Source organism: Falco rusticolus, chromosome 6, assembly GCF_015220075.1.
Source record: "Falco rusticolus isolate bFalRus1 chromosome 6, bFalRus1.pri, whole genome shotgun sequence".
Lineage (NCBI taxonomy): Eukaryota > Metazoa > Chordata > Aves > Falconiformes > Falconidae > Falco > Falco rusticolus.
Window position 1 is genome coordinate 72,751,640 of NC_051192.1, and position 27,819 is coordinate 72,779,458.

At 40.4% G+C, this 27,819-nt stretch overlaps 1 protein-coding gene across 1 annotated transcript; it reads left to right on the plus strand.

Moving 5' to 3' along the window:
• The first annotated feature begins 806 nt into the window (after positions 1-806).
• Positions 807-27,819, plus strand: GFRAL (GDNF family receptor alpha like). Its single transcript, XM_037392361.1, is given in 12 exon segments — positions 807-841; positions 4,197-4,331; positions 11,114-11,190; positions 11,193-11,268; positions 12,826-13,254; positions 13,966-14,022; positions 14,740-15,067; positions 17,108-17,367; positions 20,185-20,283; positions 26,679-26,760; positions 27,733-27,746; positions 27,749-27,819. Coding segments are annotated over 12 exon segments (1,650 nt in total). The 5' UTR covers positions 807-819.

Below are 27,819 nucleotides of genomic sequence, written 5' to 3' on the forward strand. Positions count from 1 at the left end.
AGTAGTTATCTGTTCCTCTGGTCTGTGGTCCAACATGCTGCATAGTTCCTCTCTCTCCTTAACAGATCATGATCCTGTTCCACATCTGAGACGAAACAAAGTTCACTACGAAAATGCATTGAAAAGTGCATACGGAGGATGATCAGACATAGCAACAGGCATTTCCTGGGGAGGCAACAGGCAGCCGCCAAAGACCTGCTCCGTTAGTTTCTGTGGAAGCCAGGCGGGAACCGAAGGCAGAAGGAGCGCCAGACCCCCGGGAAATGCCCGAGAACCGGGTCCCCTCTGGGCGCCGGCCGCTGTGGCCACGGCTTGGCTGCTGCTGCGGCAAGCGGGGCGAGGCAAGCGCGGGGGTGACGGGGGCAGCGAGGGCGGCTGGCGGGGTGGGGGCAGCTTCACCCATCGCTCCTGGCCGAAGGCGGTGGGCAGGGAGAGGGGCAGTACCTACCTCGGGGGTGGCGGGACTGGGTCCGCAGCGCGGCCGGGGGCCGGGGGGCGCCGGGAGGGGGGGGGGGGCAGGGGAGGCGGGGGGGGGCCGGGCAGGGGCTGGGCGGGGCCGAGGGTCCGGGGTCCGGGGTCCGGGGGACCGGGGGGGCCGGGGGGCCGGGGGCCGGGGGTCCGGGGGACCGGGGGTCCGGAGGCTGGGGGGGCCGGGGGGCCGGGGGTTTGGGGGGGCGGGGGCCGGGGGGGCCGGGGTCCGGGGGGCCGGCCGGGCGGGGCGCTGTCCCCGCGGCGGGTGCTGAAGGGGCGGGGCCGCACCGGCACCTGCCGCCCGGCGCAACCCGCTCGGCGCGGAGCAGCAGCCGCCCGCCGCCGGCCATGGCCGCGCTCCTCGGCCTCGGTAAGTGCCGGGGGAGGCGGGGAGGGAGGCAGCCCCCAGCCTCGCCGGGACGCCGGCGGCGCCCCGCGCCTCCCGGCCTCCCCTCTCCGTGGGCCTCCCGGACAGCTGCACCCCTTGCTCCTTCCGCCGGGGCGCCTCCGGGCGGGGGCGGACAGGTACCTGCCGGGGGGTCCTACCGCGGTGCGACGCCCCCCGGGCCCTGCAGCCCGGCTGCGGGCAGCGTGTCTGCAGGGAGGTAGGGCAGGAGGTAGGGCAGGGAGGTAGGGCAGGAGGTAGGGCAGGAGGTAGGGAAGGCAGGGAGGTAAGGCAGGGAGGTAAGGCAGGGAGGTAAGGCAGGGCAGCAGGACCCCCGGCGGTGAGAAGCTGGGTCGGCGAGGAGACCCTCGGGCGGGATGCCTGGTCTAAATAAACAGCCACCTGTTTGCTAAGTGGGAAGCGGTCGGTGGCGGCAGCGCCACACCGGGGGCCATTGACATTTCCCTTCGGGTCCGAACAGAGGAAAAGGGAAAATAAACAAATGTGCTGTAGAAGGATTTCGTGGGAAAGAATACAATAAGACGAGTATATTTTAATTTCCTTTATTCTCCTTTTCCCCTCTCTACATTTTGTAGATGTGCTGCCTCGCTTTTTAACACCCCGCTACTCTAAACTCATCTCCCGCTGCAGGTAGTTCTGCCCTAGGTTTTGTTAGAACAAAGCTGTTCTTTATCACTTTTCAACTATATTCGACTACAGTTTGCCTTTCCCCTTTGGAGCTAGCTGTCTTGCTGCTCTGGCTGTTGGATAGCAACCACAGCTTCGTTTCCCATGATTCAGTATTATCTGCCAGGCAATAATTCTGAAATCTTGGGAGAGACTGCAATTTCTCTGTTCCTCAGTTTCCAATCTGCAAAATGAAGATGCTGAAATGTCCTTTGTTTCTTTCCATTTTAGACACCAAATTCTCCAGAACCGGGAATCTTACACCTACCCAGTGACTCAGTAGACACTTGCGCAAAAATACAGACTCCTGTAGAAATCTAAATTTATGTGTCTTCATGTCAAAATGGATGTCTTTAAAAGTTTTAGCTACAAACTAACTCTTCAGTGGCCTGAACTCTTCTAAGTAGAAAATAGTTGCTTAATACTCCATACACTAGAGCAAATAGCTAAAGTGAATGGCTAAAGTAGTAACGATCAGTTTAAGCAATTACAAAAGCTACAGTGCACTAGATTCTAAAATCATATAGGCCAGTTTGTTTCATGTATGCTTGTGACAGTATGCCCCCATGTCTTGCTGAGAAAACAGAAGACCCATCCATAATATGTAGATGTAGAGAAATCCTTTCTTAGATTGAATTAGCTTCAATCACAGATTATGCCACTCAGCTCTTTACTTTGCAAAAGCATATCCTCCTTTTTGTGGGCACAGTTTCCAGGTGGGTTAGAAATAAACATGCTCTGACATAATCCTTACAAAGGAGCAGGAACTGCTAATTGTCTTATCAATCGATTTACTTTATTAGTTTTCAGTCAGTGGTTCTCAATAGCTGTCTTAATGGGGGGACATACGGGAGGGGACAGGGATGGGACGACAGCACAGACTCTTAGTAGCACGGATCCTAATCAAATGTGTAAATCTTCCATTGTGTTAGTACCTACAAAACAGGTAAATGGTCATACAGCAAAATACCTTTTCTTAAAAAGATCCTGGGTTTGTAATTTTCTATATATATATACATTAATTTTCACTCATAAAGTATTTGAAAACTTTTTTTTTTTCCCTTGTCATCTGAATAAATAGTAAGCAATTTCACAGTTAGAAAGAACTTTTGGAGACAGTCTTGGGACTAAAATAATGAGCCAAAATTGTCCCTATGGATGGGCCAGCTGCACATTCCCCAATGTCAAGTGGCAGGAGCCATTTCTACTTCCAGGTCTTCCAGGCTGACCGGCAGACACGGCCTAAGGGTGTTTCAGGCTGGAAATCACTGAAATCGCAACCATCCCTGCACAGATCTGAGAACTGGCAGCAATATGTGCAAGTGGTGAAGGATTAGCACCAGCTAGAGTAAGCACATGTGGCCTCTCCTGAGTCTTGTAGGCACACTAGATGCTATTGCACCTGTCAGTTATAAAGTATTAAATGTTGCTTCACCTTTACCAACATGCATCCAGAAACTGTTCCCTATGGTAGCACTATTATATCACAGGTAAGCAGATTTCCAGAAGGGATGGCATCACCTCCAAACAGTAGTGGCTCTCTAGGATTATTAAAAGTGATATTTGATAAATAATTTCTGTTTTCTCAAAGGTATAATTTGAAACATTTCATTTCTCTAGATGGGGTCTGGAAAAGTCCTGGGGAAATATTCCATGCCTCTTGCAAATGATGTTTAAAGAATTAAGCAGTGATGGAAATTCCTCAAATGCCATATGAACTTACATGAACATAAAGGAAAAAAGGAGACTTGGCCTGGGAGATTCTGTGTCCTTCAATACCTAAAGAAAACACTCCCATCAGATGTTCAGCAGCTAGTTTGATAAGGCCTGAAATCAGTGTCTGAAACTTAATTTTATAGAAAATTAAGACACATGGTTACAAATTGGAGGCTGTGTTACCATGGGAATGCTGATGAAAAAGCTAAACCCCAAATGGTTTGTCTTAGCAGGGCAATTAAATTTTCTACTGATAAACCAGAGGTGATGCTGATTTAAAATTCCTTACTTTAAAACCTCCATATCAGTCTTCAGTTTCAGAACTTTTTTATGCAATTAACATGGCCATTAGGTTCAGTGCACTCAGGGAAGCAGGTAAAGACATAAATGTGGGGGTTGCTTTCACAAAATGATGCATCTGTGAAGCAAAACTGAAGAGGCTTAAGAGTACTGTATTAAGAAATAAAATCATATTTATTATCTAACAGTTGTGTAGCTGTCAAATATCTTTCACATGGTGTATTCCTAGGAATTCCTGTGTAGTGTCTAGCTTGATGAAATTGCAGTCCAAATAAAATGCTGTTTCCTCTGAATTTTATACTGTCTTCCTTTTTGTAATTTATTACGGATCTTAGAACTGCAGTCATTTCTATATATCTATGGACTGATGTCATATATAGCTATGGTTGATGTTATAAGACTGGGGTAAAAACAATACAAAATATGCCATACTGCAACTCTGAAAATTTAAAATTAAAATTTAATTTTCCAGTTATGAAACCGAGGAAATGTTTTATTCTGTTAAAAAGTAACTTGGTAGAAAATTTGAATCTATAGATAAACCATAGTAAATTATATTGTTATAATCTAAGTGTAAATGAAAAAGGTCAGTACAATATCTGTTGTATTAAATAGTTGTTATATTCTGTTTTTACAGTGTTGTTCATGTACTTCACAAGTATATCTACTGGCCAGACTACTGACTGTCTGCACTTGAGGGAGCAATGTATAAATGCTGCAAACGGATGTCAGAGTGTCTGGAATGTTGTTGAAGATGTCTGCAATATTTCAGGTAATTCTGTATGCTGTATGCAGCTTTATTTTGAGTGTCTGAATGTTTGCATATTCAGAATTTATCATAATATTGCTGTGGTAACTGAACTAAGTCATGGAGAGTTCAAAGAGAAAATGTTGGCAAAAGACAGTCAACTTCTGAAATCCTTGACAAGGGCCAATACTATTCTCAGTAGCAGTCACACTGTCTCTTCAGTAAGTTGATAAAAGAAATTTTTGAACTATGAACAAAGTCAGTCTGAATCAACTCAGAAGTCTGAATTCAGCAGAAATTATGTTTTTGTGGGATCCTGTTAAACAAAGACAGCATGCAGCTGGAAAGAATTTCCAACCTTGTTTTCCATAACCTAGAGGAGTTGATCTGCCCCCTACCTGGAAGTGTTCGAGGCCAGGCTGGATGGAGCTTTGAGCAACCTGGTCTAGTGGAAGGTGTCCCTGCCCATGGCAGGGGGTTTGGAACTAGATGATCTTTAATATCCCTTCCAACACAAACAATTCTATGATTCTATGATCCTATGATCTCGAATGATACCCAAAACTACGTAGTAAAAACTTAGAGTAATTTTAAAATATTGTATTAGAATAAGAAACAAATCAAATTAAGCATGCCTCAAAGAAAGCTGCATTATAGGGAGGCACACTGTATTTATTCAGTGAATAGTACCTACACGTCAGAGTGATTCACTTGCAGGGAGTGATGGTACAATAAAGTGTGGGTTATGATGTGACTAAGCCTCCTTGAATTCTCACATTCTCACATAAATGAAAGCAGGAAATCAATCTCTGTCTCTGTTTATTCCGCTTCCAATGCTTTGTGCATCATTTCCAAGTAAGGTATGTTTCAAGTGGGGGAAGACCAGATGTTGTAAGTTTTACCTGAAACTCATCCTAATCTCTGTTGTCATTCAGGTGAAAATGCTCCTTTCTCTGAAGGCCAGTTAAATTCTTGAACAAAGCTTGGGTATCGGTCACCATTTCTCTCTTTCTTTAGATCCCTCCAAGACCTTGCTGTTAATTACCGAGTTGCCAGGTGCTGTGAATATGAAAGGGAGAAGAGTGGCAGTGCAGTGGGGTGGTGTCAATAGACCAAGCTAGTAATGAATCCTTTGTTGACTGATCAATTGATCAATTGATCTGTCAAGGCTACATCAGTAGTATATAAATGGACAGACTATTTTCTGTCCCTGAGATCAACTGTCATGGGGCAGCATTAATCCATATAACTGTATTGTCTTACCTCCATGCTGGCTGCACAAAACTGCCTTTTGGGGGTGACTCCAGGCCCACGCCACCTTCACAGGCTTGGTCCAGACCACACACCATGTAAAAAATGCAGCAGTATAGACACAGTCACTTGCCATTAGCCTAGCCCATGCCTTGGTCCTGTTCATAGATGCAGCCAAGGTTATTTAGGTACATAGCTGCCATTTCTAACAACTTAATTCCATAAGGCAGGTTCTCTGTCAGTGGGAATCAGAGGTATCTATATCTCCATGGAAACCTCCCTTCTCTTTATATTGACTTCGTTTAAACAAACCCAGCCATGTCATGGTCCTGATGCCATAATCTGTTCTGAGCCTCAGCTGCAGCAGGTTGATAAAGTAAAAGTCCCTCTGCCTGTCTTGATGCCAGGACCCAGTTTGATGTTTGGTCTGTGTTGGAAGCCAGGCAGCAGAAGATACTGCCTGACTTTGTGGTCAATAACCCATTGCTAGAATGTTCACCTGCAGTGTGAACTACCTGAAGGCCTCTGTCTGATTTGTTGCAGAGATTGGAACCCAAGCATCCCAAGTCACAAGAGCAGTATTTAAAATAATTAGAGCAGAAAATTCTCTGAGGAGTCCTTCTTAGTGTGTCCTGTTCAAGATGTGTATCTGCTTTGCAGATACTTTTAAGAACTTTAAGAATACTTTTAAGAACAGACAGAGTAAATGAAAAATACATGATAACCTAATGGTTACAACTGCCCCCAAAGGAACTGGGTTTCAGCTCATGTTCTATTGCATTTTAAAATATTTATGTGAAGTGGAACAGTTTCAAAAGATATGGCTGCTGTTTGAAAAAAAGTATTTGAATATGTAATACTTTCAGGCTCAAGACAGTGACCTAAAGATGAGGTTTCTAGAACCAAACCTCCTCCCCAAATCAGAAATAGAATTTGCTTCTCTCACATCATTCACAAAGGCGTTAGCACTGAGGCTACTTGACATAAAGATCAGGATTTGTACTGTAGCCTGTTCTGCGTCACACCCTGTAGCCAGCATGATGACTTCTGTGGTCTCCCCTTTGGATTTATTGCATTGTCCCATAACATGCCATTTCCCTCGCTTATTGTCCTCTGTGGTTATTCACTGATATTAATGGTACTTGTAACTGGACCAGAGAAACCTTCAGAAAATAAATTCTTGCGATGGCTTGTTTGGTTCTGCGTCTGTATATTTCCTTAGGATGATAGCTTTTGGCAAGGACCCTCCAGCATTGCAAGGCACTCACATACTGTGTTGGGTCTAGGACAAATTATTCTAAATGTGCTGATTAGATGCTGTGACCCAGAGGCTGTAAACCCACAGTCAGACAGCTGATGGTACCTCTCAGGGAGCTCACAGAAACAGTGACAGAAAACCTAACAGCAGCATTTTTACTAAGAGTGATGTTATGCTGTCCGTCAGGAGTACTCTGCATGTGCAAGACTAAAAACTTCATAGATGAGCTGTAGGAACAGAAAGGCCCTTCAGTGCTGAGCACAAATGTGTTAGTTGAAGGCAATAGGCAATGGGAAAATATTCCTTTTGATAGTTTCTTTATTAAAAACCTGTCTACAAAATATAATTACGCTCCTACTCTGTGATGTAAGTTCAATAACTCACTCCCTTGGGCTGCAACGTCCAAGCTAAATGTGTGCGTTATCAAGACCTCCATCTTCTGTTCCTCAGAGCAGGTCTGGTAACACCCTCCAGATGACAGCCTAAGTCACTCCTTTCTCTGTCAAACTGTCCATCACTGCTCCTCTACTACTAGAGCAGCATTTTTAGAGTCCTCTGAGTCCAATCCTTCTTCCACTTCCTGTTTTGTGTCAAGATACGGCGGGGGGGGGGGGGGGGGGGGGGCGGGGCGGAGGGGGGCAGGGAGGGTGGTTGAAAATATCTATGAGTTAGCTTGCAGGCCAGAATGGAAAAGACTGTTTCATTTTGATGGAATCAGAACTTTTCACTTTGAAAATGTCAAAGAAGTTTCAGCACTGCACAATGAATATTTTAAAGTTCGGGATTTTCTGGGGTTTTTTCTTCCTTTATTTCACTGAAAACAACAGAAATTTCTGAGCTCTAATTTAACTGCGAGTATATATTTTCTTAATTTTTCAGAACTAGAAACATCTGGGTTAAAAAACAAACAGACAAACAAACCCCCAACAAACAACAAAAAAACCCACCAAACCAAAAAAAACCCCTCAGATCACCTATATATTAAGAAATCATATTTTTAATTAGATTTGGAAGTTTATTTTTCTTAGAATAACAGTTTCTTTGAGGTTGGAAGGGACCTCTGGAGACCCAGTCCAATCCCCCTGCTCAGGCAGGGTAAACTGCAGGCTGTCTCCCAGGGCTGTGCCCAGTTGGATTTTGGATATATCCAATGATGGAGGCACCAAAACCCCTCTGAGCAACCTCTTCTGCTGTTAGGCCACCATCATACTAGAGAAGTTTTTTCTGGCGTTCAAGTGGAACTTCTTTTTTTCCAGTTTGTTCCTCTTGTCCTGTCACTGGGTACCACTAAGGAGCCTGTCCCTGCCTTATGCACTCCCCTCCCATCAGGCATTTATACACACGGGTTATGTGTGCTGGACCGCCCCTGAGCCTTCTCTTCTCCAGGCTAAACAACCCCAGCTCTCTCAGCCTTTCGTTGTAGAACAGATGCTCTGGCCCATTAATCACATCCGTGGCACTTTGCAGGAGCCGCTCCCCTATGTCCATGTCCCTCTCATCCTCAGGCATCCAGCACTGGACATGGGGTCTCACCAGCCCTGGAGGGGAAAACCCAGTACTTTCCTCAGCAGTCTGCAGGTGCAATTCCCTCTGAGATGACTGAAGAGCTGACTGTGCCCGAACAGAAATTATCACTCTGGAAGTGCCACTTTCTACTCTGTCATGCTTCTATCAGTGGTCTCATGTACATAAATTATAGTACATACAAATAAATCAATTTATGAATAATGGCTGCTAAGCATTAGGTCAGGGATCATTTTTTGTAAATGCCTTGGAAGCATATGTATAGGCTAAAATATATTACATATACTTAATCAATGGTAAAACAACAGTAATTGAAAACCAGCAATAAAATATTTGCTGCTGTTCATCACAGCTGAATCAACACAGTGTACAAACAGACCAATACTGATAACAGGTTGTTTCTATACAGCTTTCAAGAGGCCAGGCAAGGGAACGCCATAAATCTGATGTGCTTCCTGATTCTGTCTGTGCCTTGTGTATGTTTGTAGCCCCACAGACTGCCTCCCAGCCCCGGGCTGTCAGCCGCTGTGATTCACCGTGGAGCACGCACAGCACACAGGGCCACCCTGGGCACAGCCCCTGCTCCTGACCCCTCACCACAACTCACATAGCTGGGGATCTGCATAAAATATACCGGGATTTGTGTTTCTTATTGCCCTACCTCTGCTCACCTCCACCCTTGAAGTGTCCTCAGTAACCTGAAGAAGACAGTCACAAATTTTGTAAATTAGCTAACTTTTACACAAGCCCCTCATTTCCTTTCTTGCTCTTTTTCTACCCCTGGAATTTGTCCTCCTGAAACTGTCTCCTGCAATGCTTTTATTATCCCTTACTCACTTGATAAAATATGGAGTAGAATATCCACCCACCCACCTCCATAAGCCTCCATAGTTCCCATATCATAATATATTTCCCACCCTGCTCTTATGGTCAGAGAGTGTTGTATGCCTCTGGCCTTCAGTAGATCTCCTGAACTGCTTGGCTACTGGAGAAAGAAAGAAATGTGAGGGCTAAGGGTCAGGGTCATGCGCTACTTCTAAAGGTAAGTTGAGATGGAGTTGGAGAGGTACAGGCAAGCCCAGCCACCATCACCTCCGCCTTTGCTGATACAAGAGGTGAAGTGGGAGCAGAGGCTGGGGACTGCAGCTCTTGCTGGGCTGCGACATCCCCTGTAGCAGTGCATGTTTTAATACATCCTCAAACCCTCCATAGTCAGCAACAGCAACTAGAGAAAGGGCAACACAGACACTGTTTGAAAAAGGATTTTGGGGTGGCGGGGTAGAGATGCGCACTCTGGAATAGCTGGTAACTCATTTCTTCAGGTACAGGCAAAATGCCCTGTTTCCTCCTACAGGTCTTCACCTGGACTGCCTTCTGCTACTATTTAAATAACATATATATAAATAACATATAAATAACATATAAATAACACTAAAACTCTAATCGCATTAAAGCTTGACACACAGCTGCTAGCTTTGCACTTTTACTACATGGTCTCTGCTGCTCCACACTAGTCACCAGGGAAGCAGCAGGGCAGGAAGCCAGACATCACCGTGGGCAGGGCAGAGACAATAGCATAAGCGCTTAGCAGATTAAAATATGATCCTCATGCTGCCTCATGACCAGCCTGGATCTTGTGAGCCACATACTCCTTATCTTATATATTGTGAGATACTTAATATCTATGAAGTGAAGAGAGGAAATGTGCTGGTTTGGGGCCCTGCATACCTGTTTTGTCAAGGCAGACCATGGCTTTCACAAAATAAAACTTTCTTAAATGGTATTAAACTGCTGCTTATGTAACTTTCTTAAGTAACTTCTAACTTTCCTAAGCAATAATACATAATGAAATACGTTGGAAATCTTTTAGTCCATAAAGTAGAGGGCTGATTGATATACCTTCGTAGATTTACAAACTAGTACGCTTTCTTTATTTTTACTACACATACAAGGAAAACACGACCTGACAGCCTGTGTGAGTGGGTCATTGAGTCCAAGTGCACATGCAAGCAACAGGCTTGAAACTGGACAGACAAACTAAGGATTCTGCATTTTACTTTAACTTCTCTTTTATTGTTATTATACAAAAACTTAAGAATCAGAATATTCTTGGACTCCTTCAGATTTGTTGTCATTGCAAAACTTAGGCAGTGAAGTTGCTCTTTAAGGTAGCAGTCCGAGGGTATATCCAAACAGCCAGACATTTGTAGGCTCGTGCAGTCCTCACATGAGGGATCTGAAGCAGAGATGACAACTCTCAGCATGGGGTTAGCATCACCATTACCATGGGGCTGTGCCTGCCCTCCTTCGTCCCTTTCTCTTACTCTGTTACATGGCAGTACCTTCACCTGGCCCACACTGTGAGTTCCTGTTCCTGTACCAGCAACCAAATTTCTACACAGGAACAAGATGAGTGTCTCAGTGCCTCAGTCCAGAATGTGCCCCTCAGCTCCTGTGCATCTTTTTAGTTTGGTCTCTGTGTCTCATCTACCTAGAATAAAAGGTAAGGGTTCAAGGGTTTGTGTACTTTGGAAATGAGAATAGACATTCTGGCAATGGGTCAGATCAAATAAAAGGCGGCAATATCGTACCCACAACTTTATTATATCACTCTAAATTTTATTTAAAATTTGTAAATTATGACAAGTTTTCAAACAAAGCTAACTTCAAACCATCTTCTCTTGGAAAAAAACCATTATTTTTGTGCTTCAACTGAATTGTTTTATGTAACCATAAACATTAACAACATCATAATTTTAACGGTGAGTTCTAGGTAATAGATGCAAGGCAGAAGATGCTATTGGATGTAATAGATTTAACCAGGTCCTGGCTGATAAATACCCAGAATTTAAAAAAACTGTGTCTGCACCATGGGTGATTTTTGTAGCATCATGACTTTGCTTGGGAAACAATGCAGCATTAATAAAGGTAACAACATAAAATTTTAATTACAAAGAGCAAAAAGAAATATACATTTTTGTAACCTTCATTTTAACTGGATTCAAGTTTCTTCACACATTTCTTAGATCTAATAATTTCCCCAAAATTTAGTTTTGTCTTTTCTACGATATTCACACTCCAACATGCATACGAAAGCAATGCCACATCTGCTTTAACATAAGCAAAGACAATAAAATGCATGTGAGAAATTCAAATGGTTTCTAAAGCTCTTGCTCAGTCCAGTGGAAAGCAAGAAAGAAAACACAATGTGCATTGAGAGCTACCCATGCCCAAGGAGGTTTGAGTGCCACTGGATCTACGTTACGTGTAGAGAGGCAGATCCAGCCACCTTGTGAATGGAAGTGTGAGTGAATGGGGACACACAGTTGTGCACTTGTGTCACATTGTGTTACAGGAGTATCTTCATACATCTAGGAGAGGTTACTGAATGTGGGGAACAGTTACTACCTTCATAAAGCTGTACACAATATATAAAATGCATCCTTTTAAAAATTCTGTTGTGATCAATGGGCCCAGCTCCTTTATTATTGGGGGGGGGGGGGGGTTTATTATTCTGAGAACTCTTTTCCCTTCAGAAAGTCTATATCTGTAACTGGGAATTACTTGATGTATGAAAGGCTTGCAGTTTCTGATCCAGGGTCTCCTGGACTAATTAGCAAAGCTGACATAAGAGAGGTAAAATCAGTCAGCAAATGAGTCTGAAAAGCAAGCCCAGAGGTTGGTTCCTGGCATTGATCCATCACTCCCTGTTGGCACCAACCAGTGTGCATCGTAAAGTAGTATAATATATGGCTTTATAGCAGAGGAAATAATAACATTCTGATCTCTTACTCCATGCCCAAAATAAGAAGAGTAGGTATCTGAAGCCTGATGTTGATGTCACTGGAACAGTTGCTTTTGCTTCTAGCAAAATTAAGTAATTTTATATTTTTTTTCTGATTGAGATTACATTTCTCACCAGTATAGCAAAAAGTCTGCATGGACTTACACTAGTATAGGTTTTACCTACAGATGATATTTTATGGTGTTGGTAGATACTTTCAGGAGTAATTATCCCTGTCTAACTTAAATGCCTGGTTTAGATAATGAATGAACCATCTTCTGGAATTGCCATTCTCTCTTTACAAATTACGTATTCAATTAATACTATAATCCATGATATGTCCAATCTGTAGGTGGTTAAAACTATGTGAGATTGACCCCTTTAGATATGATTTTAGTGAGGGTTTCTTGTATTACTGTCAGCAGCTGAATTGTTAAAGTAGACTGTATTATACAGCTATCAGGACACAGTAAGCATTCATTAAGATTCACAGTAAGAATCACATTAAGAATCACAGTAAGATTCATTAGTCTGCAAGGCTCTGAAATTATGTATTTACTTACAGCTCAGAATGAAACTAGAGCTGTTTCATTCATTTTGTTGCATTAAGAAAATTGTCCTTTTCCTGAGTTTGTTTTGAGATGACCAGTGATGATACTCCATCTTCCATTTGATTTACATCTCTGTACCTATTTGTACAGAACATTTGGAAACTTCCTCAAGATCAGATACTGAGCTGAGTTTTAGGCAACACAGAAACACCAAAGACCAAAGACACCCAGAAGAATTAGAGAACGACTGCAGTATTGCAAAACAACGCTGTCGAGAGGACCCTTACTGCTTTTTAGTGTATAAGAGCTTCCAGCGAGCATGCCAGGCAGATGTGGCAAAATGCAGGCTCCCGATGGTCAACCAGGAGTGTGTGTCAGCATGGAAAGAACTGAGAAAAACTGTGCTGGGAGAGTGCAAGTGCTCAGAACCACTTCAGATGAGATGCATTAAAATATGGAAGGGAATATTTAACAACGCTTGTTTACAATACTCTCAAGAGAGCCAGGCTTCAGCAGCTAGTGAAAATGACGATGATGATGATGATGTTGATAATGAGAAAAATCAGGACACCGACACAGGTTAGTGGTATTGCAGCAGTCTGAATGCTTTCATACATAACAGTAGTGTGCGTAAGTCTGTGAAATTTTTTTTCTTAATTATTTGCAGTTTAACATTGGAAACAGGACAGTTTTAAGAGCTTATTTAGATGCAAATGAGTAATTTGATAGTAAAATCATAGCCTGAGTGCAAATATTATTGTCCTTCAATGTGTTTATTTGATACAGTCTTATCCAAATAATTTCCTTTTAGTATGCCACTATAACTAGAAACAATATAAGACCAATAACAATAATTTTCTAGTAACAAGAATTGTCTGCTTGCCTTGACTTTAGATCATGACAAGCAGTTAGTTGACCTTGAAAACTGGGTGCACTGCTGACCCCATCATTAGTTCATGCCTCTGGCCTTCATTTATTCACAAGAAATCTGATTTTATGCTGTGCTGAGCAGTTCTAAGAACTCTTCTTCAACTCACAGGATCTATAATTGTGTGGAGAATGTTATCAGCAGCCATTGATAAACTGTGCTTTCACCCCCCAAAATTATAAATATGCATAAAAATTATCTTAGAGTTTGTTAACAAGCTGACAGGTCCTATTTGGTCAAGTTAATTCATTTGATTCTTGTCCATTTCTACTACTGGCACTATGCCATCAACACAGCCAATGCTTTAAAGTTAAAAAGTAAGTCAAGACATTATTTATCACTTATGCCTTTTTTTTTTCTAGACAGTATTAGTACAGAAACAAAATTACAATGGAGTTTATCTGCTCTCTCCAAACAAGGTAAGTGTGAACTTACTTATGAATCCTAATAACTCACTTTAGTTCTGTGTTCAGATAGTGTACAATGTATCTTGAGATTAAAATGAATAGTTTTCATTCAAATTACTGAAGAGCAGTGACTCAATAGGTCCAACATATTTTCAGTGAAGCTACTGGGTAGGTAAGAATCTAAAAATGTCAGGAAACAATCCTGACCCCGTTAAATTTACAGAGGCAAATCTTATCTCATAAACATTTTAGAGTCAGAATTTCCTAGATCTTTTTGGAACGTGTATGGCATAGGCTAGAAATACCTAAACTAGCTTTAAAAGCACAGAAATGTCATTTACAGTCTCTTCTCCTTTACTTAGTACACAGCCTAGCACAAGACTGCTTGCTGGAGTTCTCAGTGGTTTCAGGTACCTGCTAGCCACTAGCTTCCAGGAACTGTTACCATGAAGAAGTTTCCATCTTGCTAGTTTTCACTTTCTTCCCCCTTATTTATCTGGCAGGGGCAGAAACTTGCAGGAGGGTTGCTTATGAGGGCCAAGCAGTGGAAGGGAGAAGTATGAAGATCACAAAATGGGCTTAAAAGGGGCAATGCTGGAAGAGCTGGACCAGAGTTTTTGGGAGTCAAACTTGTTTTTAATGGGAATGTTGCAGGCATCATCAACTAACAATCATCACTTGAGAACGGTTTTCTTCTTACTTTCTTTTAAAAACTGTTATTCTTTTTAGCATACAGAGCAAACAGAACCTGTTTGGAAATGAACAAGGAGTGTGTTGAAGATGAAGTATGTAACAAACAGTTGTCCCTGTACCTTAAAGTTTGCTCAGTAAATAAGAAATGCAACATGGAAGAATGTCAAACAGCCATGAGGTTCTTCTATCAAAACATGCCTTTTGAAGTTGCCCAAATGATGACGTTTTGTGATTGCACCCAGCCTGATGAATCCTGTCACAGAGCCAAAGAACTTCTTCATGGCAAGCCCTGTGCAGTTACTGCAGTTCCAACCCCATCGTGTCTGAATGTAATCCACATGTGTGAAGAGAATGAATTGTGCAGGTAAGTAGAAGAAAGATTTTGCCCAGTAATGTGTTTTTGAATAATGATTTGGTAAACAACGTTTACATATATGTCATATATCTCATCTACAACAAAATTATATTCTGCACTGTACTGTGTATCATCACTTGTGTTTGACTTCTTCACAGACGTCTGCATCAACTGTGGTAATGCCACAAGTAATTCCACAAGTAAACTGAAAAATTTAATTTCCAGAAAGATCTGGAATCTAGCGCAGGCTTTTCTTAGCCTGTTTCATGATGCTTAACTGCATTTCTGCTGGACAAACTATGCCATTGCGTATTTTCATTACCACTTTCTTCAGATAGCACCTGCCAGCCTGCACCTTTGCCTTCTAGCAGTTTGCACAAAATGTGCAGTGGACGAGACAAAGTTTGTTTGGTTTAAGTAATTGCTTCTTCTACTGCAGAGTCTGAACCTTTGTACCCAATGGCCATACAACCAACTTGGCCTGCCCAAATTTTTTTTTTATCCTTTTCATCTCAAGCATACCGATATTTGAAAAAAGCTGCCCTGAAACATGCACAGATCACCAAACTCATGAGAATAATGCAGTTGTCAGATTTGACTTTATTTGTAGAAAACATGAGACAGGATTAGTCTGTGTTAGTAGTTCTACATAATTGCCACCATTTGTGGATGATCAATTGGCCCGCTTTGTTTTTCAGTGTAGTCACCAGTTCCCTTGTGGATTAGGCCTGAATCTTACCTCGAAGCTGCGCTCTAATTAACCTTCAGTCAACAAACCCAGAGGCCAAGAGACGGTTTTAGTTCTGTGCAGGCCATTCACACTGACATCAGTGGGAATTGCCCCTTTTTATGTCAAGAAGGATTGGGCTACAGATGTATATCTTTGCATGTGCATGTGTACACATGTAATATCATAATGGAGACTTGCTGAATTACCCATCATTTTGGGAACATTAATGTTTCCTGGCACTGACAGTAAGTGGATATAATTACCAAAATTAGTCTATGAATCATGACTAGCCATATCTGTAAATCAGGAGGTGAATGAAAATAATTCCATTAGCACAGAGGTGGCATCTGCTTTGAAACCTTTGATTGTATAATGAAAATATTTACAATAATGTCCTTGTCAGTGTTGTAACAGCCCATGCTTTTCCATGTGACTTGCTTGTAACAGCTACACAATATCAACGGTAAATTAATAACCTAATTTTATGATTGAGGAAAAGATGTTTTAATATATTAATGTACAATGTAAAACAGCTTACTTTTATCATTCCCTAACATTTAATGGAGGTGATAAATTGGTTTCTAATTGATATCTACAGATTTCTCAGTTAACTTTTAACAGATGTTTTCTATTATCATTCATAGTGCATTAAAGGCCAATTTTATTATATCCTAAGATTAGCAAACTGAAATAATTTGAGATTATTGAGCTGGGAAAAAAAGTTAATTCTTCTCATAACTAATCTCCGCTATCAATCTTTAAGTTCAACAGAATTACTTCTAATTTTTCCTGAGCCTTGGACATTTTGTATTGTGTTAGCACTTGGGGGGAGGAGGGATTGGCATTGGGTGTAGATTATTTTATGTAAAATAAGTGGAATATTCATTCTTCCTTCATGCTGCCCAGCAAACTGGCCCACTAGAACAGAACCTAGTGTGGTTTCGTTGTGATGACTGGTCTAATTCCTCTAGCTGCATTTCTTTTCCAAGGATCCGAGACTGTTGGTATTCACTCTGATTTTTTGCTGAACCCTGGGAAAACCTCCACAGGTGCTGGTTAGAAGTGCAGTTGCTTTTTCTCAAAAAATTTTTCAGTAAAACCAAGTTTTTCCTCAAATTACAATTTTGCAGATTTCACTCAAACCAATTCGGTGCAAATCAGAGCAGAATTTAGGCCAGATATCACTGAATATTGTGATTTTTTAAGGCTAAAGGGGTACCTTGGAAATACTCTCTTTTCATGATCATTATTAAATGTCTTTTTGTGAAAACACAGAGTTCTTAAACTGTCATGGTATACTTCTGGGTTTTTTCCACCAGGAAAAAATACACAGCTTTTTGGTCAAAGTGTTGGAGACACGTGACAAAAAAATGCTACGATGATGAAGATTGTCTTGAAACTTTAATCAAGGATGACATGCCCTGTTCTGCAAATGTTGACTGCAAAGGAGCCTACATCAGCAACTGGGGCACGATGCTGCGTGTGGAGTGTACCTGCCAGAATGTGCCTCCTGCAGAGCAATCTTTGTGCAAGCTCTTCCATCACATGCTTCACAGCAAATCCTGCTTCAGTGAGTTACGTGAGTAACACACAAAATTTTAATGAATAGAATAATCAGTTTTAAAGAGTATTAAAATGTTGACACACCAAATCCTTACTATATCTTTGCTACTGTTGATCTCAGCAAGGTTTATATCTGCGGGTTTTTAACTCAAATCAAAACACAAATTGCAAGTACAGTTTTTTCCTGTTATTTATATTAGCAGTAAATGAATAAAATTGACTACGTCTCATTACATGAATTTGCTGAAATAAAAATAAAAGATTAATTTCCAGGGTCTGTATTATTACTCAGATTAGAAGTCTTCCTATGATGAGCTAATTTTGTACTTTGGTACATTGTTTTTACAAATAATATGATAAATTATGTTGGGTTTTCTTTTCTTCTTGGGAGCTAAATATTAGTATAGCTCACACACATCTAGCAATTTAGCAAATGCCCCGTTTGCCCCCACTTATTGTGCTGTGGGTCACATCACAGGGTGGTTCCTTGAGTCCTTCAGCCTAAAACTGAACCTGAAGGTTCCTCTGCCCCCTCTACAAAGCTCCAGCTACATCTAGGCATCCAGTCCATGGACCAGACTAAAGACCACAGTATCCTCTTCTCCTCATGTCTCTGATTTACCACACCAGCTATTCTGCTATATAAATCCTCTTCACATATACTATGTGTTAGTGCATCTTACCCTACACCAGTCGTCTTCTATATGTAATTATAAAATTATTATATAATTATACTATATATTATGTTATATATTTTATATATAATATATATAAAATATATAATACATAATATATATAATTATAAAATTATAATATAAACCTAGCTTGGGAGATGTAACTGTATCTAAAGATTTTAGTGAAAAGCAATGACTATTTCATAGTTCCATCTGATGGACTGTCTTTTAAAAACGTGTATCAATTGTGTGTATGTGTTTCACTGAATGAATTAGCTAGGTTTTTAGTTTTAGTGGCCAAAATAGTGTCTGGTGGGCTGATAAGGGTGTAATTTTTTTCTTGTCACTCAGAGTCTACCCAGAAATCAAAATCAAGTTGCTGAAACACTGTCCTTAAGCTTAGTTAATCACTACTAAAATTCACTCTGAGAAAAGATTAAAAATCTTATAACTCCCCTGGAAAAGTGATACCATCACACACTTAGGTTTGAGACTACTGGCAGTGATTTTGCTGATGAATGTTATTTATTTGTTTGCTTGTTTTATGGCTGTATTTAATGGTTCAAATGAGTGATAACATCATTGTATTAGTTATTCTTTACCTACAGAGCAAAAAGATGTCCCTCATGTCATAATAATCAAATAATTGCTCATGAGCTTTTGCCATTCCCTGAAGCAGTCTCAGGATAAAATGTTTATTTTTTGTGATGGTAACTTCTGTAACCTAATTGGGATTGAAAAACAGAAGCTTGCTTGCTCCTGTGGTGCGACAAATTCCTGCTAGTTAAACAAAAACAGTTTGGGGATCCAGGGCCTTCTGCTGAGTAAAGGATTGGCACCTACTCTATAGAACATTTCCAGAGTCTTGTGAATCTTGCTTTTATTTTTTCTAGATGTCTAGTTGTAATGTAGCTAAACTGAAGAGAGAGATGGTTATGGGTTTGATTGTAAGGCACAGTGTTAAATGCCATTATCTGTATGGCAGTTCAGAGTCATGGAGTGAGTGCTCTGCTGCAGACCTCACCCAGCCCCTCCTGCTAACTCATCCATCTGGCCTAGGGGTGAACTTTGGATAACGTTCACTCTTACGCTGGTGATGATTTTTAACATTAAAGTCTTTCTAAATAGGCAAATACACAGGGCTAGGAAAATGGATCTTTGCTTCTAGAACTGGTGTGAACAGACCTACAAATGATGTCTACACCATCACCTCTTCCTACTCTTGGTACAGCACTGCCTTGCCACAAATGTTTGCTCTTGTGGCTCTACTGGCAGGTTTAAAGCTTGCTGCAGGCTCAGTCTTGCAGACAAGAACTGTGAGTAACTGCGTGCTATATGAGACAGAAGCACAGTGTGGAGCAATGCCAATGTAGGATCGGTGTCACAACAGGAATAAGCAAAAATGCCAGTGACAGAAAGTAAGAAGTTAAGTTCCTAACATCCTTTAACTCTGGGTTGTACTTTTGAATCTCACAGAAAAAAAAACCAAAACTATTACAAGGAGATTTGGTCCATTGCTATTTAGACAATGTTCCAGGCTGCAAACGTGGGCCTTTGTCATATCATTTTCATTCCCCTTCTTCATTGCACATAATGTGAGTGACCATACATAGTCTTGTATGGTTTAGCCTCTGGCTCTGTAAACTATTCTACTTAGGTAAACCTTTTACTTTTAATTTCAACAGAAGATACATATTTTCAGATACATTCCTGAAATCATGCCCACTAAGAGGACAGGCCTTTGTGGAAGAGCTGACTGAGGTCTAGCAATTCATTTGGAGAATATGCTCTGCCTTTTAGAAATGACTTCAAACTACTAACCATTTCTGATCCCTTCTATATTGGCTTGGTGGGACCAATTATTTTGGTAGGCCTATTTCTAAAACAGTTTATGTGACAAGAGAATTTAAGCTGTTTTGAGGTAAGGATATTTTTAAAGCACGCTTGTCCCCTGTGAGGCAAACTACAGGGGAGGTTTAAATGAGATGTGAAAGGAAGAACTGTCATTCACTTTGTTCATCAAGTATCAGTAAACAATATTCTTAAATAGCTGCCTTTATAAATTCTGTGACTCTTATCAAAGCACCAAACAGCAATATTCACCTAAATTATTATTTTAAAGTAATATTTTGAATGGGTATTTTCTTTCCAATATTCAGGTAAAATTTCTAATAAGAAGAAAGGTTTTCATTGGGTAAATACAGAAATGCCAGAAGGAAAGCTTTCCAGAGCACAGCTCCATTCTTCTTCAATTAATGGTGAGTCTGGACAAACCACTCCATGATTTTAAGAGAAGTACTCTTGAAATTTCCCCCATGTATGCCAGAATAAAGGTTTGATTCCTTTGGGTGGGTTCAGGCAAGTGAGCTCTACCTGTTGCTGCCCCATTCAACATAATGCAGAAAAAAATCTCCTTGTTTGGCTTTGCTTATATAACCACAAACCAAAGATAATGAGACTGAATCAACTTCTCTGACAAGTAGTTTTGAAATAGATGTCTCACAATCACTATATTATAATTGGGAAAATTAACCTATTAAGCCCACCAGAGCCTGACTCTCCATACAGTCATTAGAGAGGAGTAGCCATCATGTGTAATACAAATTATTAGCTTTGATGTCACACCTACTTCTCTCCTACCTCTCTTGACTTTTTGTGCCATAGTTGTTACAGCAATGCAATTAGGAAGCCACAGTAAGTGGTCTGAGGAGGGGCTTGTATTACAGTCCATCAGACTACCTTCTCATGCAACAGAAGGGCATGCAGTTGCAGATCATGATATCCCACGGGCTGAAGAGCGGCATCTGGTTTTATTTCCATGCATTTACAGTAAGAAATTAAGTGACATAAATTTATAGGATATTGAATTAATATACAAATTTTCCCATGGCTTAAATAATATTAATTTTATATTTCCTTTTGAAAGACCCAATTACGCAGTGAGAACACTAAATGCACAAATATCGACTCTAATGAGAATGACCTATTTTACCTTCTGTGGGGCAGATTACAATACTCCAGGCATTACTATGAATTAGTTCCCGGAACTGTTCATACTGAACACCTTTAACAGTGGAAAAATAATTCAAGCTCTGTGTGCAGTACAAAATGAAGGGACTTCTATAATCTCCACCCTTCAACTATTGCTGAAGTGGGCAACCTGGGACATATAAAAATAGATTAATGGGAATGGTATTCCTGAGACCTGTATGTGAATAATTAAGCGTTCAGCTGTAACTTTAGCATTAAAATTACTTAAGAATCATGTGTGTCATCCAAGTACTCTGTGTAGCCAGAGAAGAAAGTCAGGGACCCTCAGAAGAAGATTAATCCCACCTTTTCAGACTGTCTTTGCTGGAAGTGTTGGCTTCCCTTTGCCAGCTACAGAGGGAGCCTGAATCTCTAGCTGGAATGAGACTCCAGTGGTTAAACAATGCAAGTTATAATGCAAGAAATCCTGCTCTAAGTGAGAAAATGTAAAATGTGAGATATTTTACCCCTGTGACTAGTTCTAACTGCAGACCCTTTCTGTGGATAAAATGTATTATACATTTCCCTCAGAGATTCAGATAAATGTTTGCTAAAAGCAGCCTGCACCCAGTTAATTCTGTTCCCATTGAAGTCTGAATACTTTCCAAAAACCTGTCCTTGAACTCTTAACAGAATTTTGGATGGCCTTAGAAAAATAGTAAGAATGCTGACCAGCTTAAACCATACAATAAAATATTCCTTCTATTGGAGCTGTCAAGTACACTAGATGGGAACTCTCTAAGCTATAAATGTCTCATAGGAAGCCAGGTCAAGGAGAAGAATCTGATTCAGAATATCTACCTGATGATAAAAACCATATTGCAAATTGTTTCATAAATCCCACTGCCAAAAATCTAACTCGGTATCTTAGATTCATATGCTAGTAAATGTGCATTACTCAGGCTGCAAAGGGAGTTATCATCTTTACAAAATATTTATCTTTACTGAAATCAAATCCCAAGAAGAATCCCAGGGTGCAGAAGCAAAACAGTTACATTGTCAAATATGGCCTTTTGTGTGTGTGAAGGTATTTGAAGGTATTTGCTTCTTGGCTATTTTCTGCTTGAAAAGCAGGAGATACAGTTTGCCAATGTCTTGCCCCTACATCAAAGTCTCAGAAGAATCCTTTAGTTAGCTTGTCATTGAAAGATAAAAGGATGTCTTTCACCAGTTCAGACTAATGACCACCTATAGCTGAAGATGCCCAGAAGAAATTCCAGATTTCTTAAACTTTTTCTTGATTTTATAATTAAAAAAACACACTTACTGTTCAAAAAACAATAAAATTTCTCCATTCTATTCAGTGGCATTGCAAATCATGCAATTGGATAAGACTGGTTTTAATAGAAGCAGTCTTTCACAATAAATAACAAATTTAAACATATATCCATATATTCATATATATTAGTAAATATAACCATGTTTACTTGGAAGAACATTATTCCAGCTTTTGGTGTAAGCATATGATAACATAATTGTGTAAAAATCTTGTCTGGGTTTACTCTCAGCCACGTGCCTAGGATGGTACCAGCCAAGCCAGTCGTCTGTGGGCTGATACAACCCTGTTAGCAAGATGTGACATGGGCAGAGTCCTGACCATATAAAAGTTAACGAGACTTGCTTAAGCTTAGATGGGGCCAGAACTTTAAGTCATTTTGGAAACAACATCAAAAAGTGATAAATCAAACAAAAATTCTCCAAACTGCAAAAATGTTGTTATTGCCTACCCAGTTATGCACTTTCAGTTTGGTTTTGGCTTTATCCTATGCAAATTATCTCCGTGATTTTACAGATCTGCATAATTTAAAAGATTGCTTCCCACACTTTAATTTGAAAAATGATTGATGTGTGAAGATAAGCATTTACTTTGATCAGCATAGAGCTTTGGAGCTAAGGTATTTTTTTGGCTGGAAGAGAAAGCTAGATATACAGAACTCTTATCCTGTTCTTGTGAGATACAATAAAATTGGGCTTGACCCAAAACTATTGAAATTAATCTCATTTCATCTTAAATCGTAAAGTTATCATATATTTCCTACTGAGGAGTTTTGCCATGCTGAGGCTCTAGATAAACAAGTAATTGGCAGGGTTTATCTATAATTATACCAGCTGCTGCGGGAACTGAGATTAGTTCAACTCCAGCGACTTTAATTTGTAAGGTACGAAACACTGTCAATGTGACCGTTTTATAAATGTAGAAAAAAGCCTGTGACAAGCTGTGGGCAGCCAAGAAACCTCTGAGTACCCACTGGAATTAATCTGCCCGATGAATATTCACAGCCATTTCACTATGTATATGAAAGAGTGTAATCCCACTAATTGTTCCAGCTGCCGAGCCCACAGCAATCCTCCACCAAACCTCATGACTGGAAATGTCCGTTGTCTATGTAGACAGCTCGAGCTAGTGCTTCAGTGGTACCCGCAGCCCCAGTCATCGTGTCCCTGAGGTTGGCAGCCCATCCTAGGAAGGGCAAGACACGCATCATGGAGCCACAGTGGCCCTGCTATAGACCAGCCCCAAGGTGAGAAGGTCCACAAGCTTATGACTACAGGCCATCTCCACAGGACAGAGCAGCCCTCCCAGCACCTCAAAGCCCTTTCCCTGGCAATGGGAATAATGCTCTCCACTTGTATTGATTGGTTCATTCTCTGCAGGACAGAGCTGGAAACATCTTGTATTTTAGCCACCTCCTATTATAAGTCCTTAGACACTGTCTGCGCCTTTCTTTCTCCATGGTACCTGCAGATATTTGTATTCCTTTCTCCAACTAGTCAGAGAACCCAAACCAGGTTTGGTCTTCTGCACCTCAGCCAGTTGAAGAGAAATGCTGAAATAGGGACAGCTGTTTCTTAGAAAAGTAATGGCATAGGCACGTTACGTACACTACATTTTCTTACCACTTCTGCTAAGAATAGGAAATTATTCTAACTTTTAGTCATGCTTTTAATGCTTGTGATGGATCTATCTGCTCTCCAGAGCAGGTCGAACTCAATGATCTTAAAGGTCTTTTCCAACCTAAATGATTCTATGAATTCTATGATCCCAGTGAACTACGAATGGGCACACAACACGAAAGCTAAGGCTGTTTACTGATCTGTAACTACAAACGTGCCTAATTCCAGCTGGTGTTTTTATTGTTTGTTTAGGGCAGAGTTTTTTAAGCCTTACCTTGTTATTAGATCATGTTCAGATGGTCAATACCATGTATACAGGGATCAAAATGGGATAATACAGCCTGTTATGTAATACAGGAATTGAAATGTGGATTCTGGTGCTTTTCATGGACAAGATTTGGGATGAACAGAGCCAAGATTTGATAGCTGTATTTCTTAACTTCCCTAGCACTATTTCACATTTCAAGAACTGATTTGATATAGATTAATAGCAAAAATTTCTACAAAATAACCTTTTGATTTTTAAAGAAGAGCAGACTGCCTAGCAAGAAACTGCCTATCCCCAACAACATTTTTAAGGGAAGATGAATAAGCACATTAAATTAGTTAAACCACAAAGAATATATAAAATGAAGAATCAGCTCTTCAGCCACAAAAACGTGCCCTCTCCTCACCTTACAAATTCCCTTACTTCTCAGAAGGTAGGAGAAAATACTTGGCTTCTAGCATGATCTCATTAGCATCTCTCTTGTGTTCCCCCTGGAAGTGAAAATGTTATAATCAATGTCTCTTTTACCAGAAATTACTTCATCAAAACTGTAGCATTTTATAAGTTTTTGACAAAAAGCAGAACATTCTGATTTCATCTGATCATTTCAAAGTGTTTTGCTTTATCAAACTGAAACCCTTTTTCCAACATTTTAAAGAAAAATATTACAATGTTTTGGTGACATTATATTAGCCCATTTTTGACCATCCATGACTGTTGCTCCTAATAATTTTCCTAGTCTTGAGATAAGTGATGTACTTTGGAAACTTCTATTTGCCTTAAATTTGTACACCTCAACTTCCACTTCAAAAAAAGTAGGAAACTTTTTCCCCTACAACTGCTCCTGCAATTGCAGAAAATTTTAACAAATGACTGAGTGTACAATTAAGATTCAGAAACTTTAAAAAAAGCCTAAGATACCATCTTTTCCTAAAACTCATCGTCTTTAAGAATTGTTGCAACTTGAGAAGAGGGACAACTGCTTATCTATTTTTCATGTTAACATCATAACATGTTAGCATGTTAATGATACCAGCAGTCCTGCACTGAGACTATGATAGGCCTTGCCTCCCTTCCTTCAAAAATGCACCACATGAAGTATCTTTCAGTAGCCTGCTGCATTAAGCAGCGTGTTTATTCTGTGCAACTTGTGATAGTTCGGTCATTGCTTTCGTTTTTCTTTTATTGGAAAACTTGGCATTTAGATAGCTTTTTGAGAAAAAGTGAGCATCATCCCGCAATAAAAACCAGCAGGTCCAGCATCCTGCTCAGCTCTTTCCTATTGGTTGCTCCATCGTAGAATATATACTCAGTCTCTCTTACTGGAGCCACTCCAGTATCCATAGTGCCTGTGTTTGTAGTACACTATACATCTGCTGCTTATATGTAGTGTATACAGAAATGTCTCATTTAGGGTCTGTGCACACATATGCACGAACACATGGAACACAATAATTGATTCAAACACCAGATTTTGGCCTTCTCACAGTCCAGAGAAGTGGCTCAGTGATGGGGCTGGGACTCCATCTCTTCCCCAATGAATGTTTCACTGCCTGTGTAAGGTAGAGGAGCTTGGGAACAGCTAAGGCCCTCTGCATTTGAGTTCCTATATAAATAAAAGTTATTTAGTTGTATAAACACGACAGAATCAGTGCAACAGGAAAGTAACTGAAAGGTCTCGTTTTATGCTCATGGCTCTGGATATGACTCCTCTTGTCCAGTCATCTAACCTCTGCGCCTCTCCATCCCAGGTTTAGGGTTTATGTTACATTCTCAACTTAAACATTTCCTTTAGAATATTTGATCAAAACTGATGGATTCATTCCTCCAGGAAAAATAAGTTTCTCCTCATTTGGAAAACAGAAGTTGAAACAGCTCCCAGTTTTTCAACAGTTGGAATTTTGAGCACATAAGCTGCCTAAGTGACTTTTTGGTGAGAAGCCTAAGAGAAAGAGGAAACTTCATGGGCACGGGGCCCAGAAACACAATGTTAGATCCCATTTTACATTAATTTGATTCTAGATCAAGCTTTGCTGCGCACTGCAATTTTCATAATATGTGAAAAAGGAAAAGTCTAGCAGGTAAGAGCCAGGTCTCCTCTGATACACAGAATAAAGTTAACACCTTAAAATCAATGGGAAGAATATTCCCAAACACAAATCTGAGTAACAAGCTGTTCCCCAAGTAGAGTAAAAGGTTGTACACATGTACACACATGAAGTGCTATCAGAGCTGGTATTTACTAAAAGGAGTCTGAAGATGATTTTGCACCAACTGGTGAAGGAAGAGTTTATTCCTACCATTGGCATGCTAGGTTATTTTCCTCCTTTTAATTACTTAAGTCAGAATTGATAGCTAATTTAGCTTACATATGTATGCATTCCAATTCAGATCTCAAATCTGATTCTTATTACTGAAGAAGTAAATGTTTCATGTCTGCTTTCTGTCTTTTCCTTATAGGTGAAGCAGTCTACATTATTGCCTATTCCTCCTGCATAGTTCTTATCCTAGGAATAGTCCTGTTGACTCTCCTGAAGATCAGGTAATTTGATAGGCATTATTAATCATGGGTTCTAGGAAACTGGAAAAGCAGAAAATAAAATGTTTTGACTTAGTTAAGAGGTTGGCATTGCGATTGTCTTTAAACATGCCCCGGTGATGGAAAGAACTGACATTGCGGGTATCAGCAGGGAGGAGTGAAATACGATGCATATCTACAATGCTCTCCATTCATACCGAGATCCCAGGCTTCAGGAGGTTTCATTTCCTGTCCCATGGCAGGGGAAGGTGAAATCTGAATTCAGAAATTCTGCGAGGCTGCCTTCCTAGCCCTGTAGCAGGCAGAGGTAATGCAGAAAGGAAATGAGAATATTCAGCGTTATAACATATTTAGAAACCGAGCCGTGAATGCTGCTATTGTAGTTAATATTCTTGCCCAATGCCATTTTTGCTGATAGGATTCTGTAAACATTCACACACACACACAGAGTACGAGAAACTGCCCATACACCAATGCTTGGTAAGAAAACAGAAATGTGCATTCACTTAGTCAAATGAACATGCCCTTTTCTTAAATGATACATTTTCTTGGACCAAATTAAATGGCCAGATTTCAAGAATTACACTGTCAGATGATAGGTAACAGAACATGATGTAGCAGGAGCTATATATAGTGGGAGGGATATTGAGTCAAATTTCATTATTAAATTCAGAGGCAGATCAAAGAGGAATCATGCAGAAAAATGCAAAAGGCAAGTAAAGGATATAGGGGAACAGAGGCTTTCTCTTTAGGTTTGCAGTTACAGGAATATCAGCATATAAATAAAACTCAGATTTAAAGAATAGAGGGGATGGAAGAAAGAGCAGTACATTAATAACAGTGAAGGGAATTATTTTATACCACAGTGTTCATCATAAAAAGAGGGGAATTTTGCCACTGATTTCAATTAAGCCAGAGTTCAAACCAAAAGCTGTACAGTTTATTGTTAAATACATGCACATTCTTTGTTTTCAGAGCCTGCAGAAAAAAAATGAGTCAAGAAGTTCCTTGCCAGACCATTCTTCTGAAACATTTATGGTCCATTATAAAAGTCACAGATGA